The following is a 15,394-nucleotide window of genomic DNA, read 5'->3' as shown; positions in this document are numbered from 1 at the left end:
AATCTGGAGTGACTTTGCTGATCCCTGTCTCTTTGAGAACAAGTGCCCCAGGAGAAAAGCTTGTCCCTACGTTGGCAGTGCTGCGACTGCCACGGTGCTCTGGGCTCCGTGTGCTGTGACGGGAGCCCCACTTGCTGCAAGCAGTGAGAGCTCGTGAAAGCTTGGGTGGGTTTTAGTGCTGAGCGGCTTGGAAAAGCTGCAGCTGACTAGAGAGCTGTGCTGGGCTTCGTTTCCTACAGTTCCTGTGACAAAGGAAGCAGATTCTGGGCTTGCAGATGTGGCTCTGCCAAGGGTGAGCAAGAAAATGGGGCTAAAAATGCTCTGTGAGGTGGAGAGGGTGTGCTTAGGGAATGTGCTGCCATGCCCTCTTCCTGGGTCACCCACGTGGAGAGGTCTTGCAATAGGGAGGATCACAGAGTCCTAGAACAGTTTGGGTTGGAAGGGACCCTAAGGATCATCTCCTTCCACCCCCTGCCATGGGCAGGGACACCTTCCACTAGCCCAGGTTGCTCCAAGCCCTGTCCAACCTGGCCTGGGACACTTCCAGGGATCCAGAGGCAGCCACAGCTTCTCTGGGCAACCTGTGCCAGGGCCTCCCCACCCTCCCAGGGAAGGATTCCTTCCCGATATCCCATCTAACCCTACCCTCTTTCAGAACCCATGGAAAACCCTCTCCTGCTACAAGAGCCTGGCAAAGTTTGGGATGACTAACAGCTCCTAACAAGCAGAGGATAGTGGGGTCCCTCCTCGTGCCCCCTGGCCCACACCCAGCCCAGTGCCAGCCTGGGGCAGGAAATGCCATTGGCCACGTGTGGGCCACACATGTGCCCTGGCTGTGTTTACCTTCCTTCCAAACCTCCTCCAGACACATCTGGGCTGCTGCCCAAGCGTGAGGGAGGGCAGGGTAGTGTCCTGCACGGGCTGTGACACGTGGCACGACTGTCTCCTGCACATCTGGCTTCCCACGAGGATGTGCTGGGTGGAATATTCCTGCCACCACTGGCCTTCAAGTCCTGGTGGGTCTCCATCCACCTGCCTGTGGAGGAGTGCAGGATGAATCCTCCTAGACCCCTGCTGGACATTCACCATCCCTGCACTGGTGCAGTTAGGAAGGTTAGATCCAAGATCCCCATCTGTGCCAGGGACTGGTCCTGGGAAACCCACTGCAGCTGACCCTGCTGGAGCAGGGACTTGGCTTAGGAGGTCTCCCCAGGTCCTTTCCCACCACTGCTGCTGGTCACACCAGGTTCCTTCCTAGTGCTCCACTGCAGGGCAGCTGGCACAGGTCTCACTGGGCAATCTCACTGCCATCAGTGTTAAATTAGCTTTTTTGTTCATCTCCTCGTGTTTTGTTGTTGCCATGGGCCAGAGCTGCAGGGGTCTGGGCCTGAAGCAACTGATGCAGTGAAAGGAGTCAAGTTTAAATCTGTCCCTGGGTGAGATCCTGCAGGACTGTGTGGGATGAACATTTGCAGCAGCAGGTTGGAGAGGCTGGCATGGGCTTTGGGGATGCCAGAGCTCTCCTGGGCATTTCTGTGCTCCTTGGGAAATACTGCGTGACTTTTCCTAACAGGTTTATAATCTGTGGCTTTGGCATTTGTCTGTTTTACTTGGATGGCATGAGCCTGCTCTGCTTGGCAAAATGCCTTTGTTAAACAGCTGGGGCAAAGGTTGGTGCTAATTTGACAGGGTTTGGGATCAGATCCAAGAGGAAAACAGTTGTGCATGGCTTGGTGTTGCTGGAGGAGCTGGGAGCTCCTGGTTTTTTGGTGCCAGGCATCTCTGGAGCCAGTTCAAAGGGCAATGCTTGCCGTGGGCGAAGCCTGGCACTTCCCACTGGTGTAACCCAGCCCGTGAGAGCAGAACTGACTCCAGGGTTGTCACCAATAACCTTTTTTTTCCAGTGCCAAATCCATGCCAGAGGCAAGGGATGTGTGACAAGCAAAAAGTGGAGAGATTGGATTGCTTTACTCTTATTCCCTTCTTTCTCCTGCTTGAGGGCTTTCCTCCATTGCAGGGCTTAGAAACCCCCTTGCAGAGGCAAGAAAGCCCCCAAGAGGGGATGAAAATGTTACTGATCCTGTCTGTTACTGATCCTGTCTGTTACTGATCTGCTTCCCTGGCTGAATGAAAGCCTTTTCAATCTTTGGGGATCACACCAGTGCAGGAAACCTCCTCCAGTGCTCTCATGGTGCTGGGGTTCAGGACAGAGCTGGATTTTCCCCTCCTGTCTTAAAAGTTACACACAGAGAGCCCTTATCCAAGCTCTTTGAAAATAGAAATTATCACCAAATCGCTTCAGCAAACCCCTGGAATTTGTCTAGTATTGCAGATGACTTTTCCCGTGGTCTTTTTCATGGAATTACGGAATCGTTAAGATTGGAAAAGACTTCTGTGATCATCAAGTCCAACCATTAATCCAGCACTGCCAAGCCCACCACTAAATCATGTCCCCAAGCACCACATCATCGTGTTAATTCCCATTTATTCTCAAGGATGCGTAGCAGGAGGCTGGAAAAACTGGGCGCAAACAGCAAAAGTGCATCGTCCTTTTCTCTGCAGTTGTTTCTATTGCTGTGGGTACATTATAGCTTGGATACATGTTGGACCCGTTTCCTGTTGGATGCTGTAAGCCCACAGCAGCTCTCCCCAGCTCTCCCTGCAGATGCTGCTGGCGGGCACTGGGAGAGAGCTGGAGACCACACGTTCCCGGGATGTGCGTCCTCTCAAATCACTCACTGCCCTTTCGGAGCTTTGTTTTGGAAGAACTCGTTCCTTTTTGAAGCCCCCTGCCAGCTTGCCTCATTTCAATGCTTCAGAGAGGAGTCAGCACTTCAAAAGAAATCAGATTTAAAAAAAGAGCTGATGTTTCATTTTGAAATTATTCCGCTCCATGAAGTGTAAATTGAAGCCAGACCCGCGGTCCAGATGGGCTCAGAGTGTTTGAACTTGGGGATCACATGGCAGTCATGTGAGAAGGCTTTTTGTTTGGTGACTCCTTGCCTTTCCCAGAGGTCTCAGATCCCCTGGCCTGGCTGATCCACCTCTGAGGGCACAGAATGGGAGAGGGCAGAAGATGTGACTGATGGAGAAGGTGGAGGTGCTGCCTGAGCATCGAGTTTTTGGGGAGGCTGAAGTATCCCAGCTCTCTCACCGACAGAGATCGAGGGTAATTCTGCTTTGTGGCCTCAGAGCATCCTCCCCACTGCTCTTTGTGTCACCTTGTGCAAGGCCTTCAGCTAATTCCCTTTGCCCTACCTTTGTCCCTGCCCTGCCTGTTGACAGCCTGCGTGGGCAGGCCCTTGTCCCACGTAGAAATACATCCCAGGGATGTTTTGGCCCCAAACTGGGTTTTATTACAAACATGCCAAGCCATCAGGGGGAATGTCTTTGCATACTGATGGTTTGATGCAAAGCAAAATGTCTCATGGCAGCAGTTTCACGTGGAACTTTTTTGGGTTTTGAATTATTTTGGCTTTGAACTTGGTGTTCCCAGGGAACAAACCTTTAAAAACCTTTCAATGGTGGAGCGAGAGCTTCTGCCATGGAGAAAATTAAATGTACAGTCAGGCTTGGGGTGGTTTGAGGTTCTTCCTCCTTTCCTACCGCTCTCCCAAATTCAGAGGAGTTTTTCCCTTTGGATCCACCCAAGGTCACACAGCACCATCTGACACACCAGGGCAGGCAGTGATCTCTGCTGGGATGTGGATCCCATGGGATAGGTGAGCTCTGTCTGACCTTGGGGCGCTGTGGGAGCTCGTGGTGGTGGCAGAGGTGGGTGGTTCCTACATGGGGGCTGCTTTGAGCTTTATCTGTGTGGGGGTTTTTTGTTGAGCTGGCACAAAAACATGCCTTGAAATTGTCCTGAGTTTGGACTGAGGTTTTTCAGTGAGAATCAACAGATGAAGTACCAGGCATGTCCCTGGGAGCCACCCTCCTCATTTCTGTTCCCTGAACAACCAGTTCTCTGTGTGTCCTGTGATGCCCAAGGTCCTGCGACCAGGGCAGGAGGAGGTTTCATGTCGGTTGCACCCAAGGGTGTTGCCTTGAAGGCCGCTGGGAATGAAGCATGAGGCAGCACGTGAATCAGCCTGGGGAGGTCATGGCAACGAGTCCTGGCAGCTGAGAGCTGCTCAGGTGTCCTGGGAGCGTCGTGGACACCAACCCTCTGACCTGCTTCTGAGCAGCCAAAGGGAGAAAAAAAATATGGGTAATTTGGTGGCATCTGGGGTGGTTTGGAAAGGTTTGCCTCCATCCTTCTTCAGCCCTGAAGGGCAGGAGAGCTGAGAGAGCACCCCACTGGGGTGGCTTGAAGCGAACTCCAGCTCTACCAGCCTCTAACCTGCAGAGTTATTCCTGTATTGGGTGTTGTTTCCCAGCCTGGCCATCCCAGAAGCACTTAGCTCCCCTCTATCCTTTGCATCTCTGCCTCAGACCTTGGCAGAAGTGAGGTTTCCCAGAAATGGGATCAAGCAGGGAAAATAATCTCTGGGAGGAAGCCTTGGGCAAGTTGGGCATGGCTCTGTCATGGGCTCTGTGCCAGTTCCCACTGGTCTCTCCTCCCTCCAAGTCAAGTCCACGGGCTCTGGATGGCGTGGTGTGGCTGCATGAGCAGCCCTGGGGTTGGCAGGAGGAGGAAGAGGCTCCTGGCTTGCCTCTTCCACACTGATTTCTTGCCTTCTCTCTTGCAGCCACAGCTCCAAAGGCTGGCAGCTGCCTGCTGGATCAGCCCAGAGCCCCAGGGGGGAACAGACATACAGACCTGCAGGTCGACAGGGAGCCGTTTCCTGAGGGGGAACTGCTGCTCCAGGTAATTTGGTCATTTGGGGTCTTCCCAAGCAGCTCTGGAGCATGTGGTCCCATCTGTGGAGCAAGGAGAGACCCTGCCTTGCCTGGAGCTGCTTCCCTGTGATTTCTGCAGGCACTGAGCACCCAGGGACAGAGACCAGTGACACTGCCTGGCTGGGACAGATCCAGGTCCCCATCCCACCATTCCCTCTCATCCCCACTACCATTTTCTGCCCCTTTGGTTACACTACAGCTCATGGACTCAAGCTCCATCCCAGCCAAGATGTTTAGGGATATCGTATGGTGGTGTAGGGATTGATCCCTCATTAGTCTCTGGGGTGGTGTGTTCCTTATGTTCTGGCAAATGCCGAGAGGAGAATGGTGATAGCTCAGGATAAAACGTCCCCCAGGAACTCTTTGCCCCACCTGGGGCGTTGCGTGAGCTCTGTAGGGATATGTTCCCTGCCTGCCTGGGTTGGGAAAAGCCCAGCTTAAGTCTGTAGGTTGTGGGGGAGAAAAGAAGGGAAGATGGATCTTGAAAGGAGGGGTGCAAGAAATCCGTGGCAGTGGGAGCTTTGCTTTGTAGAAAGGCCAGTGAGTGTCTAATGGGAGAGCTGTCAGGGAACTCCAGAGCATGAGGGGCTGGTGAACCAGCTGCCCCAGAATGCTCTTGGTTTGGGCTGCCATTTGTAGATGTGAGCTGGAAGGAACTGGGATGGAAAGGTCACATGGAAAGGCTGGTTGCTGAATAAACACCTGGGCATGTCAGCTTAGCAACCCTGCCCTTGGGGTCAGGGCAGGTCTGTACAAGACCCTTAACTGCTCCCTGTTCCTGTCATTGCCTGTGCCTGTGCTTTCACAGAATCCCAGAACAGTTTGGGCTGGAAGGGACCTTAAACCCCGTCTCATTCCATCCCTCACCACAGTCAGAAACACCTTCCACTAGCCCAGGTTGCTCCAAGCCCTGTCCAACCTGGCCTTGGACACTTCCAGAGACGGGGCAGCCACAGCTGCTCTGGGCAACCTGTGGCAGAGCCTTCCCACCCTCCCAGGGAAGAAATTCTTCCCAGCGTCCCATCCAACCCTGCTCTCTGGCAGTGGGAAGCCATTCCCCCTTGTCCTATCCGCACATACCCTTTACAGAGTGCCTCTCCAGCTCTCTTGGAGACTTTCTGGGCCTTCACCCCTCTTCTGCCACCTCTCCAAACACCAGCAGATGGATGCTTGGCTCTGCCTTCAGTCCCTTCAGCCCAGAGCTGTGGGGGCGGGCGGGTGTGAGCAGAGCCCCAGCACGAGGCTCCGTGTGGGATTTTGGTGAGGCAGCGACTCCTGGGAGCTCGGTGTGACTTCTGGCCATGGACCTCAGACCACACGAGGGCTCCCACGTGGGCTCCGGTCCCAGCTGCCTGCAAGTGTGACAGTCACGGAGGAACAGCTGGAATAACACAGTGGGGAGCCCGTGGTTGCCCCAGTCCCACGATGGAGCTGCTCCTGAGCCCTCTCCAGAGGTTTGGAGTTGGACCATCTGACGGCAATTTGTTGATCCACCAGAGCCTTGGCAGCCTCGGGTGATTGAAGGCATCTGGAGAGCTTATGAGGTGTGAGTGTGACAGAAATCCCCCACTGAGCTGCCTGGTGGCTTTTTTTTTTTCCCAAAGAGCATTTTAATCAGATATTGTAATTTGCAGAAAGCTCTGACTCAAGGCCCCTCAGGGGGCTGCAGCACACAAAGGGAAGGACCAGTCCCTCAGCAAGCTGGATCTGTATGTTAGGTTTCCATTTAGGGTGCTCTTTTCCTAATTTCTCTCCATCTGTTCACTAATAAATATATTACAGACAAGAGCAAGGGGCAAGAGTTACTGTCTAATGCAGTGCTTTGCTTTTGGTGGAAATCAGTCTGAAATGGTCACCAGGTATCTCTGGATCTTCATCTTGCCTCATTTACTGGGTGTTTACTGGATGTGTGAGCTCCCCTCCCTTTACCCCAGCCATGATCCTCTAGAGTTTTGGAACAGTTTCCCTAATTTGTAGTGAGGCCCTGGCACAGGTTGCCCAGGGAAGCTGTGGCTGCCCCATCCCTGCAAGTGTTCAAGGCCAAGTTGGACATGGCTTGAAGAAACCTGGGCTAGTAGAAGGTGTCCCTGCCTGTGGCAGGGGTTTGGAACAAGGTGGGCTTTAAGGTCCCTTCCAACCCAGACCACTCTGGGATTCTTTGATGTGTCAGGGCCTTCACAAATCTGGGATCTGATATTCCAGATTTTCCCACCTTCTTTTATTTCAAGGTGGGTGTTGGTTTTAGCTGCATCACCATCTTGGAATGATGTTGGTGACTGGGTTTGGTCCTACTTTGTGTCTGTTGTGACGAGTTGTTCACGTACCCTCAGAGCCGAGAGTGGCAGAGATGCCCTCGGGTGCTAAGGGTTAAAAAGCAGGTTTTGGAGGGGAGGAGGTGACTGGAGACAGTATGGGGAGAAGAGATGGAAAAATAAGCTTGTATAACCTCTATTTAGGATGAAGAGCAAGGCTTGAAGTGTCTTTGGATGTCATCCTTAAAATTAACGAGTGGATAAATAGGTCAGGTTAGGGAGTGACTGGAGTTTGGTTGCTATCTTTGAAGGCTTTGTTAGCTTGAACTGACTCCAGGCTTATCCAGGAGTCTGCAGGCTCCTGAATGGCTCAGAGCAGCCCTTCTTCCCCCTATACACCCATTGCTACTTGTTATTGAAGTTGTAAGCAGGTTTTGTTAGAGGAAATCACAGAATCATAGAATATCCTGAGTTGGAAGGGACCCACAAGGATCATCCTGTCCAAATCAGAGCCCCAGAAGAGTGTAGCTGTGCCAAGCTGGTGCAGCTGGAGAGGAGGAAACCAACTCTAGATCTTCCATGAAACCTCTCCTTAGCTGGTCCCTCCTGGTGCAGGAGCTGCCCTGCAGTGACGCCTTCCATGATGGGTTTGGAGAAAGTGGTCAGTCCATCCCAGATCACTGCTCATGCTGGGGACAAAAAGACCAACAGAATTAAGTCCTGTGTGGTTACCAGATGCTTTCCTTCTTGGTGGGGTTCCTTGTTGATGAAGAAGGTCCCTTCCTGTCCCCCTGATGCTGAAGAAACACCTGAGGAATTCCATTTTTCAGCAGCTGGGTTGAAGCTGGGGAGGGTAACTCTGGCTCAACTTCTGCTTTCAGGCACTCAATGGCTTTGTCATCGCTGTGACAGGAGATGGCTACATCTTCTACATCTCCCCTACAGTGCAGGACTACCTGGGCTTCCATCAGGTGGGTACCGTGTTTTCCTGGCATGCAGGTGGATGCACTGCTTGTCTGGGAAAGAGGTGCTGATAGCCATGCTGGCATGGCTATTTCTTCTCCCTTCCCAGGTCCCTTGGGTCCCTTCTGATGCACATTCCCAAATGAGTCATGTTCTCTGGGGGCTGTGAAAGCCAAGAAGTGTGTTTGAGACTTTAGTGGGAACAGATGCCAGCTGAGCCATGGCAGCTCTGTGTCCTCTTGCCTTTGTGTATGAGAGGGGTGTGAGATATTTCTTGTATCGTCCTGCTGGGCACACATGCCCTCACTTAGAGGGCTGAGGGAATCTCACCAACAAGCAGTATCAGTGCCGTGAAGGACTGTGAGTTACATGGGATGCCAAGGAAAAGCAGGCCTCTCCCCACATCCACCCTCTTACCTCTGATTCCCCCCAAAATCCAGCTCCTTTGGCCAAAGGACTGAGGCAACAGGAGGGTTGTGAGGCTGCTAAACCTGTTTCATTGCAGGGATTCCTGGAGGACCTGTGAAGACTCATGGTGTTTACTTCTTCTTCCTCTCTTTGCACCCTTTCCAAGCTCCTTGGGATCCTCATGGCTGATGCCCTAAGTCAAAACTGCTGTCAGGCAGCAGCTTCTCAAAGTATGTCTGGTTAAGCAGGAGACTCTCATCCAACATGTTCCTGAGGGCAGGGACCTGGCAGTCGATGGCCTATGCTGCCCATGGGCTTGGCAGGACCTCTGGGATACAAATTCCCATGGGTTTCGAGTAAATAAAACCTCCAAAACCCTTTTTTGAAACAGCAAACTCCCCTGCCTAAGTCTGAAAAGAAAAAAAAAATTGTTCGGTTTGGTCAAAATGTACTTAAAATTGTTTTTTACATTGATCCTGTGGAATAAATTTGCAGAGAACCAGGGATGGCAACGCAGGAGAGAGCTTTGTGTGCTGTTGCAGACCAGCATCTTCTACTCCACAAGCCAATCCCCTCGGGCACTCCACAGCTTGTCTGGTACTGTGTCTGAATTTGGTCCTGAGAAGACACTGCAAGTTAACATGGGTTCACCCCACAGATGGGCAGCACACCTTCCCAAAGAGCAGGGGCTCCTGTGGCAGGGGAAGGAGCTGGAGTTTCAGCATTCCCATTAAGGACTGAGAGCCAAGGCCAGGGTGAAACATCCAAGGAAGGGCTGAATAACACTAGGAGAACCTCAGCCTTGACAGTGTGGGGAAGAGGCTGGAAGGCTCTGCTTGGCTATGGCTGGGGAGTGCCAGGGAAGCAGGGAGTGTGTGGTCCTGAGCAGCCAGGGTTACCTGGACATCTCCCTTTCTACTGCTTCTAGAAACCTCTGAGCCATTCCTAAGCTTTCTCTGGGCAGACCCCCTCTCTGCTCCCTTTCCCTCCTTCCTGAGCCATCCCTGAAAACACAGCCAGTCCTTCTCCTTGCTGCCCAGCACACAAAGCTGGTGGTGTTTGCCTGTTCCTTACACTCCGTCACTCCACTTTTAGCAGCCACAAAGGAAAACCCCGGGCCGTGTCCTCCTCCAGACACCTCTGCCAGGCTGTCCAGGAGCTGACGCTCTTCCCTTGTGTCATTTCAGTCGGATCTCATCTACCAGAGCGTGTATGAGCTGATCCATGCGGACGACAGAGCTGCCTTCCGCCGCCAGCTGCACAGGCCCCCGGCACGCGCAGCCGATGGTGAGCGCTGGCTGATCCCTGCGGGAACACCCTGGCTCCAGCGGGTCTGAGCCGTGAGCTCAAGGTGTGCAGCACAGCTTGGAAAGCTTCCTTTTCCCTTGGGTTTTCCAGCCGTTCCCGCTGAGCAGCCACCGCTGGCTGGATGCAGCGCCACGTCCAGCCCCCAGCACGTCCGTCCTGAGGAGCAATCCCTCACGGAGAGGAGCTTCACCTGCCGCTTCCGCTGCTTGCTGGATAACTCCTCAGGATTTCTGGTAAGGCAGCCCCACACTGGGACATCCCTCTACTCCCCTTCTGCCCACAGAGTGTTCCCTCAGGGCCACTTGTGTCCCACAGGGGTGGAAGCACAGCCAGTTCCCACCACCCTGTTTGCTTCACTCCCACATGTTCTAATCCCCCCCTTAGGCCTTGAATTTCCGTGGGCGCCTGAAGTTCCTTCTCGGGCAGCAGAAGTTGGCATCAGACAAGTCCCCCGTTGCTCTCTTTGCCATTGCAACACTCCTCCAGCCGCTCTCCATCCTGGAACTTCAGACCAAGACGCTGATCTTCCAGACAAAGCACAAGCTGGACTTCACTCCTATGGCCTGTGATTCCCGGTAGGCCATCTCTCACCTTCCCCATGGCAAAATCCCTGGTGCTGGACAGAAAATTAGACCCTGTGGGAACAAGGAATGTCTGAGCCAGCTCCCAGGGCAAGGTGCCTGATGCTTCTGTCGCTCCACTGCAGCCCCCCAGTAACACAGGGAGCAGGTTAACTGGGCACCAGTGCTTCCTGTCTGCTGTGGTTTAGCCCAGCAAACCCAGCACAGGTTTTGTGGAGGAGGGGATGCAGCTCAGCCCGGGATGGAGAGTAGTACCAGCCAAAGCGGGAGGCTTTGGCAGGGGATCACGTCTGGCTGGTAGGGTGCAACTGTGGGGGATCCATCCCTGGTGTCCCAGGGTTTCTGTGCTATTTCCAGGGGGAAGGTTGTCCTGGGATACACGGAAAGGGAGCTGTGCCGGAGGGGCTCCGGGTACCAGTTTGTGCACGCGGCTGACATGATGCTCTGCGCAGAGAACCACGTCAGGAGTGAGTGCTGGGGGCTGTCGGGCTAGGGGTTTGTCAGGAGCTCTGCACGTGCAGCTCTGGCCAGGCCATACCATTGCTCCTCAGTGCTGTCTGTGCCAGGGCTGGAGTGGCTGCAATAAAGGCTCCTCCTCCTGGGTGAGACCTGCTCGGGGAGCTGGCAGAGAGGCAGCATCCTGCACCTCCTGCCCCCAGAGCACGCACGAGGTGCTCCTTGGCCTTGTGGTGTCTCACACGCGTCACTCGTGTGCCCCCGTGGAGGAACTCTGTGTGTGCCACCTCTCTTGTGTCCCTGCCCCAGTGATGAAGACGGGGGAGAGCGGGCTGACGGTGTTCCGGCTGCTGACCAAGCAGGGCGGCTGGCTGTGGGTGCAGTCCAACGCACGGCTCGTCTACAAGGGGGGCAGGCCCGACTTCATCATCTCCCGCCAGAGAGCCCTCTCGTGAGTATCCCTGGCTGCCTGCCCATGCTCTCCTGAGTATCCCTTGCTCCCTTCTCCTGCTCTCGTGAGTATCTCTGGCTGCCTGCCCCTGCTCTCCTGAGTATCCCTGGCTGCCTGCCCATGCTCTCCTGAGTATCCCTTTCTCCCTTCCCCTTCTCTCGTGAGTATCCGTGGCTGCCTGCCCCTGCTCTCTTGAGAGGCAGCAGGCAGCTGCCTGCCCCTGCTCTTGAGAGTATCCCTGGCTCCCTTTGCCTGCTCTCATGAGTATCCCTGCTCCAGGCACAGGGAGGCCATGAGAGTGGAGGGAAGGGTGGTTGGGGGGCACAGCTGGCACTTTGCAGCACGTGCCCTCCTGCAGCATGAGTCAAACGGCTCTGAGGAGGTGGGTGTGGACATGGTCCTGCCTGGAGTGAGCCCTGGACACTCAGCCCTTCCCTGAGCCATGCAGACCTCCCCACAGGCAACCCAGAGCCCCCATCCTCCACCAGTCCAATCCAGCACCTTTCTTCTCTAGAAAAGCCAGGGCAGGGCTGTGAGCTCCTCTCTTGCTGTCAGAAGGGTGGTTTTGCCTGGCCCAGAGGAGAGGCTCATGCTGTTTCCATCTGTTTTTTTCCTGAAGGAATGAAGAAGGGGAGGAACATCTGCAGAAGAGAAACCTGCAGCTGCCTTTTAGCTTTGCCACGGGGGAAGCAGTCTTGTATGAGAATGACCTTCCCGGGTTCCTGGACCCCTTCCAAGCCAAAGAGGAGTTGCAGACACAAGCAAATTCCCACTCAAAGCAGCACATGGTAGACCCCAACTCTCTCCTTGGGGCCATGATGAAGCAGGATGCATCCATATACAACTCCCACGCTGATAACATGCCTCAGTTCTCCTTGGCAGATTTCATCTCTGAGCCCGAGGGACTGGGCAGGAATGAGGACATCAGTGATGCCAAGGAGGACAGCGACTCCCTCCTGGTGGTGATAGAAACCCTCTTTGAGAAGAGCGAGGTGGAGGGAAATGTCTGCCAGAGTCTCAGCATGGACCATGCAGAGCTGCAGCAGTGGGAGGAGGCTCTGCTCAGCTTGGGGGCAGAGGAGGAGTCACCGGCTCAGGGGGTTGGCCAGAGGCCAGGCACCGAGGTGACATCCTGTGTGGAGCAGATGCTCCTCGGGGAGGATGCTGGGAAGAGTGCGGACTTCCCACACTGCAATGAGGAAAACAGCGTTGTGGCTCATTTCCAGCACTGCTGGGCAGCTAATTCAGTGCCTCAATCCCCAGCACAGCCCCAGGCCCCGGGTGCACAAGGAGGCCGAGGTGCTGTGGTCTCTGCAGGCTCCGTTAGCTCTGAGGTGAGCTCAGCTCAGCCAGAGCAGCAGGTCCCGTTTGACCCAGCTGGGCTGGTGGGAGGGACTGTGCTGGGTGTCCCGGTCCCCAGCACCAAATCCCCTGTAGCACTTCAGCGGGCAAGCCAAGTGCTTCAAGCAGAAGTTGCCCCCTCTGCTCCTGTGGATAACTCTGTTCCTGTTGCTCAGAGCCATCTGGGGTGCCAGCTGCTGGGCTCAAGCTGCCCGCCTCCCGTGCACTCAAACACATTAGTGACTCGGTGGCACCATGTCCCGCTACAGGCAAACCTGGCTTTGGGTCAGGGTGCTCCTCCTGGAGGCTGCCCATCAGCAGCTTGGATGTCCAGAGCTCCGAAACAGCTGGAAGCAGCAGGAGCGCACGTGGAGTCCCAGAATCTGCTGGCTGGATGCCCCGAGAGCCCCCCGGGGGCCGGGCTGTGGCTGCCACCCCCCTCCCAGCCTGCTCCTTGCCCTGCCCAGGGCTTGCATGAGTCCTTGTTCTCAGGGGATGGGAACCTCCGTGAGGAGGAGGCTGCTCTCCCTGCAAGAGTGCCAGCACCCTTAGGAGCCAGGCAGCTGCCAGGGGATGGTGGCTTCCCCAAACAGCCCCTGACACCCCACCTAGAGCCCAACGTTTCCTGGGAAGGGGAACAGGCAGTGCTCCGAGAGGCCGAGTGGATCTCACAGCACCAGCTGTGGCTCCCCCAGGCTGGGGCAGGTCCAGTACAACACAGCGGGCTCCTGCTGGCATCCAGCCCGGCTCCCAGCACCCACCGGATGGACCATGTCGTGCCGCCGGAGTACCAGTATGGAAATAGCCTTCTTAGGCAGGAGACCAATTTCCTCAGGGACGCCTCCAAAGTATCCCTTCCCCAGCAGCTGGGTGCCTTGCCTTGCCCCAGTGAGAACCATCCCGGAGCATCCCGTCCCTCGGCGCGCTCGGTTCCGAGGTGCTCAGCAGCTGCCCCTGGGAAGGGGGGTGCAGGAGCACCCCCGTGCTCGGAGCGGGGCCCTGGCTGCCCGGCGGGGCCCTCGGTGGGCGGGCAGCGGCTCTGTGCCTGTGACATCCAGCCCAAGGTGAGGTGTGAGGGCTGCAGGACATGAGGGGTGCCCCGGCTCGTGGGGAGGCAGCGAGGGGAGCTGCCAGGGGCTGCGGGCACACCGGCCTTTGTGGGCAGCCTGCTTTGAAACATCACTGTGAACTGGGAGCCGCATTTTGGAAAGCCACCAGCAGCTGGGGGCTCTTCTCATACCTGCAAGCGGTGCCCTGTGCTTCCTGGTCACTCAGCATTTTGTCTTCCAGTGCTGTCAGGCAGTCGAAGATGCAGTGGTTTGGACTTTTTTTTCCCATGAGAAGTCTTTCAGGGAGATGCAGCCGTGCCAGTGTGGAGGTCTGTGGGCTCAGGGGGTCCAGGGAAGGACACTGTGCTCGCCTGGCCCATGTGCTTGGGGCAGCCTCTTGCAGGTGGACCTTCTCCCTCGCATGTAGCGCTGCAGGTAGCACTGAATGGCTGTTTCTTGACTCAGTGTGGTCTCCTCATCACCTGTGTGTGTGGACCACCCTTGTCACGTTGCTGTTCAGTCCCCTGCATCATCTCCACCTGCCTGAGTCCCTCTGCTCCCTCCCTCCTGTGCTCTCTATCTCCTCCAGAGCCCCTGGTGACCTAAGATGTGAATTCATTATTTTTTTTTTCCCCCACCGTGGGGCACATTCTCCCAATCCATCAGGGTAACCCACAGAAGCAGCAGTGATGGGGGAGGGTGTGTTCGATTTGAGACCACACTGGAGTGCAACGTTGTGTCAGAGAGAGGACAGTGATTGGGGACCTTCGTACCTTCCCCCCGTGCACCCATCACCCTCAGCATCACATCTGCCTCTCATACCACTCTTAAGCATTTACCAAGCAAATTAAATCAGGTAATTAGTGCAGGGCCAGCAGCCAGGCAGTGTGTCCTGGTGTGGAGTGGCGTTGTCCCCCTGGATCTCTTCCTTTGTATCCTGCTTTGCCTCGCTGTACCAGGGCTGATGGGCTTGGGAAAGGTTAAGCTCCTGTCTGCAGGCTGGGGGCAGAGAGATGCTGAAATGTGCCAGGCCCCTCCAAAGTGGCCTGGAGGAGCACTTCGGACAGGACAAGGAGGCGGCTCGCCATGATCCGGACCCAAAAAGCAGCAGGATGGACTCTGCTCACCAGCCTCTGCTGTCCTGGCACTAGTGAGACGACGTGAAACACAGGGTGCCAAGGGCACAGGCTCCAAAGGTCACCTCGGAGTGGGGGCACCCACGAGGCTCTGCTGCCTGGGGCCCTGACAGACCCCCTGGTGCTCTGTGACTGGTGTCTGATCTCTTCATACCTTGTGGCTGTGCACATAAAGTCTGTTTTGGTGGCAGTGTCTCATTTTACGCTCTGTGATTTCTTTGTGCTGCTCTTGGCAGCCGGATGATGCCGAGGAGAAAGAGACCTTCTAAGACTCACCCCCCTCCCGTGTTTGGTTGTGTATTAAAAGGCAATTGCTTTGTACGGTGGTGATGTTTGTTTTGACCTGGCTCAGTGTCTGTCAATTCCCTCCCCATTGAGCAGGTGTTGGGAAAAGCCTGGCCCTGGTGCAGGCTGTGACACACTCCAGAGTTCTCCAGCCCCTGTGGGCACACGCAGCAGAGTGGTGTGACAGTATCCCCCTGTCACACCCCCAAACTGCCCTGTCAGGTGCTGGGGCTCACAGGTGGTTACACTCGATGCTCACACACACACACACACAGGTTCCTGGTGTCACTGCCATGCTGGGACTGCAGTGACACCAGTGCTC

At 55.3% G+C, this 15,394-nt stretch overlaps 1 protein-coding gene across 1 annotated transcript in view; it reads left to right on the top strand.

Annotated features, from left to right (window-relative positions):
- Nucleotides 1–14,248, top strand: part of LOC108507574 (aryl hydrocarbon receptor-like) — a 21,777-nt gene extending 7,529 nt beyond the window's left edge. The window contains exons 3-10 of the mRNA XM_017835643.1: nucleotides 4,692–4,810; nucleotides 7,976–8,065; nucleotides 9,653–9,752; nucleotides 9,864–10,006; nucleotides 10,158–10,348; nucleotides 10,712–10,821; nucleotides 11,120–11,261; nucleotides 11,881–14,248. Of these exons, the coding sequence (XP_017691132.1) occupies nucleotides 4,692–4,810; nucleotides 7,976–8,065; nucleotides 9,653–9,752; nucleotides 9,864–10,006; nucleotides 10,158–10,348; nucleotides 10,712–10,821; nucleotides 11,120–11,261; nucleotides 11,881–13,693 (2,708 nt within the window). The 3' untranslated portion in view covers nucleotides 13,694–14,248. The remainder of the gene's footprint in view (nucleotides 1–4,691; nucleotides 4,811–7,975; nucleotides 8,066–9,652; nucleotides 9,753–9,863; nucleotides 10,007–10,157; nucleotides 10,349–10,711; nucleotides 10,822–11,119; nucleotides 11,262–11,880) is intronic.
- The last annotated feature ends 1,146 nt before the right edge of the window (nucleotides 14,249–15,394 follow it).

The sequence above is a fragment of the Lepidothrix coronata genome, unplaced genomic scaffold, assembly GCF_001604755.1.
Source record: "Lepidothrix coronata isolate B3197 unplaced genomic scaffold, Lepidothrix_coronata-1.0 Scaffold261, whole genome shotgun sequence".
NCBI lineage: Eukaryota > Metazoa > Chordata > Aves > Passeriformes > Pipridae > Lepidothrix > Lepidothrix coronata.
Note: the sequence above shows the minus strand (reverse complement) of the source record. Positions and strands in the feature narration are given on the sequence as shown.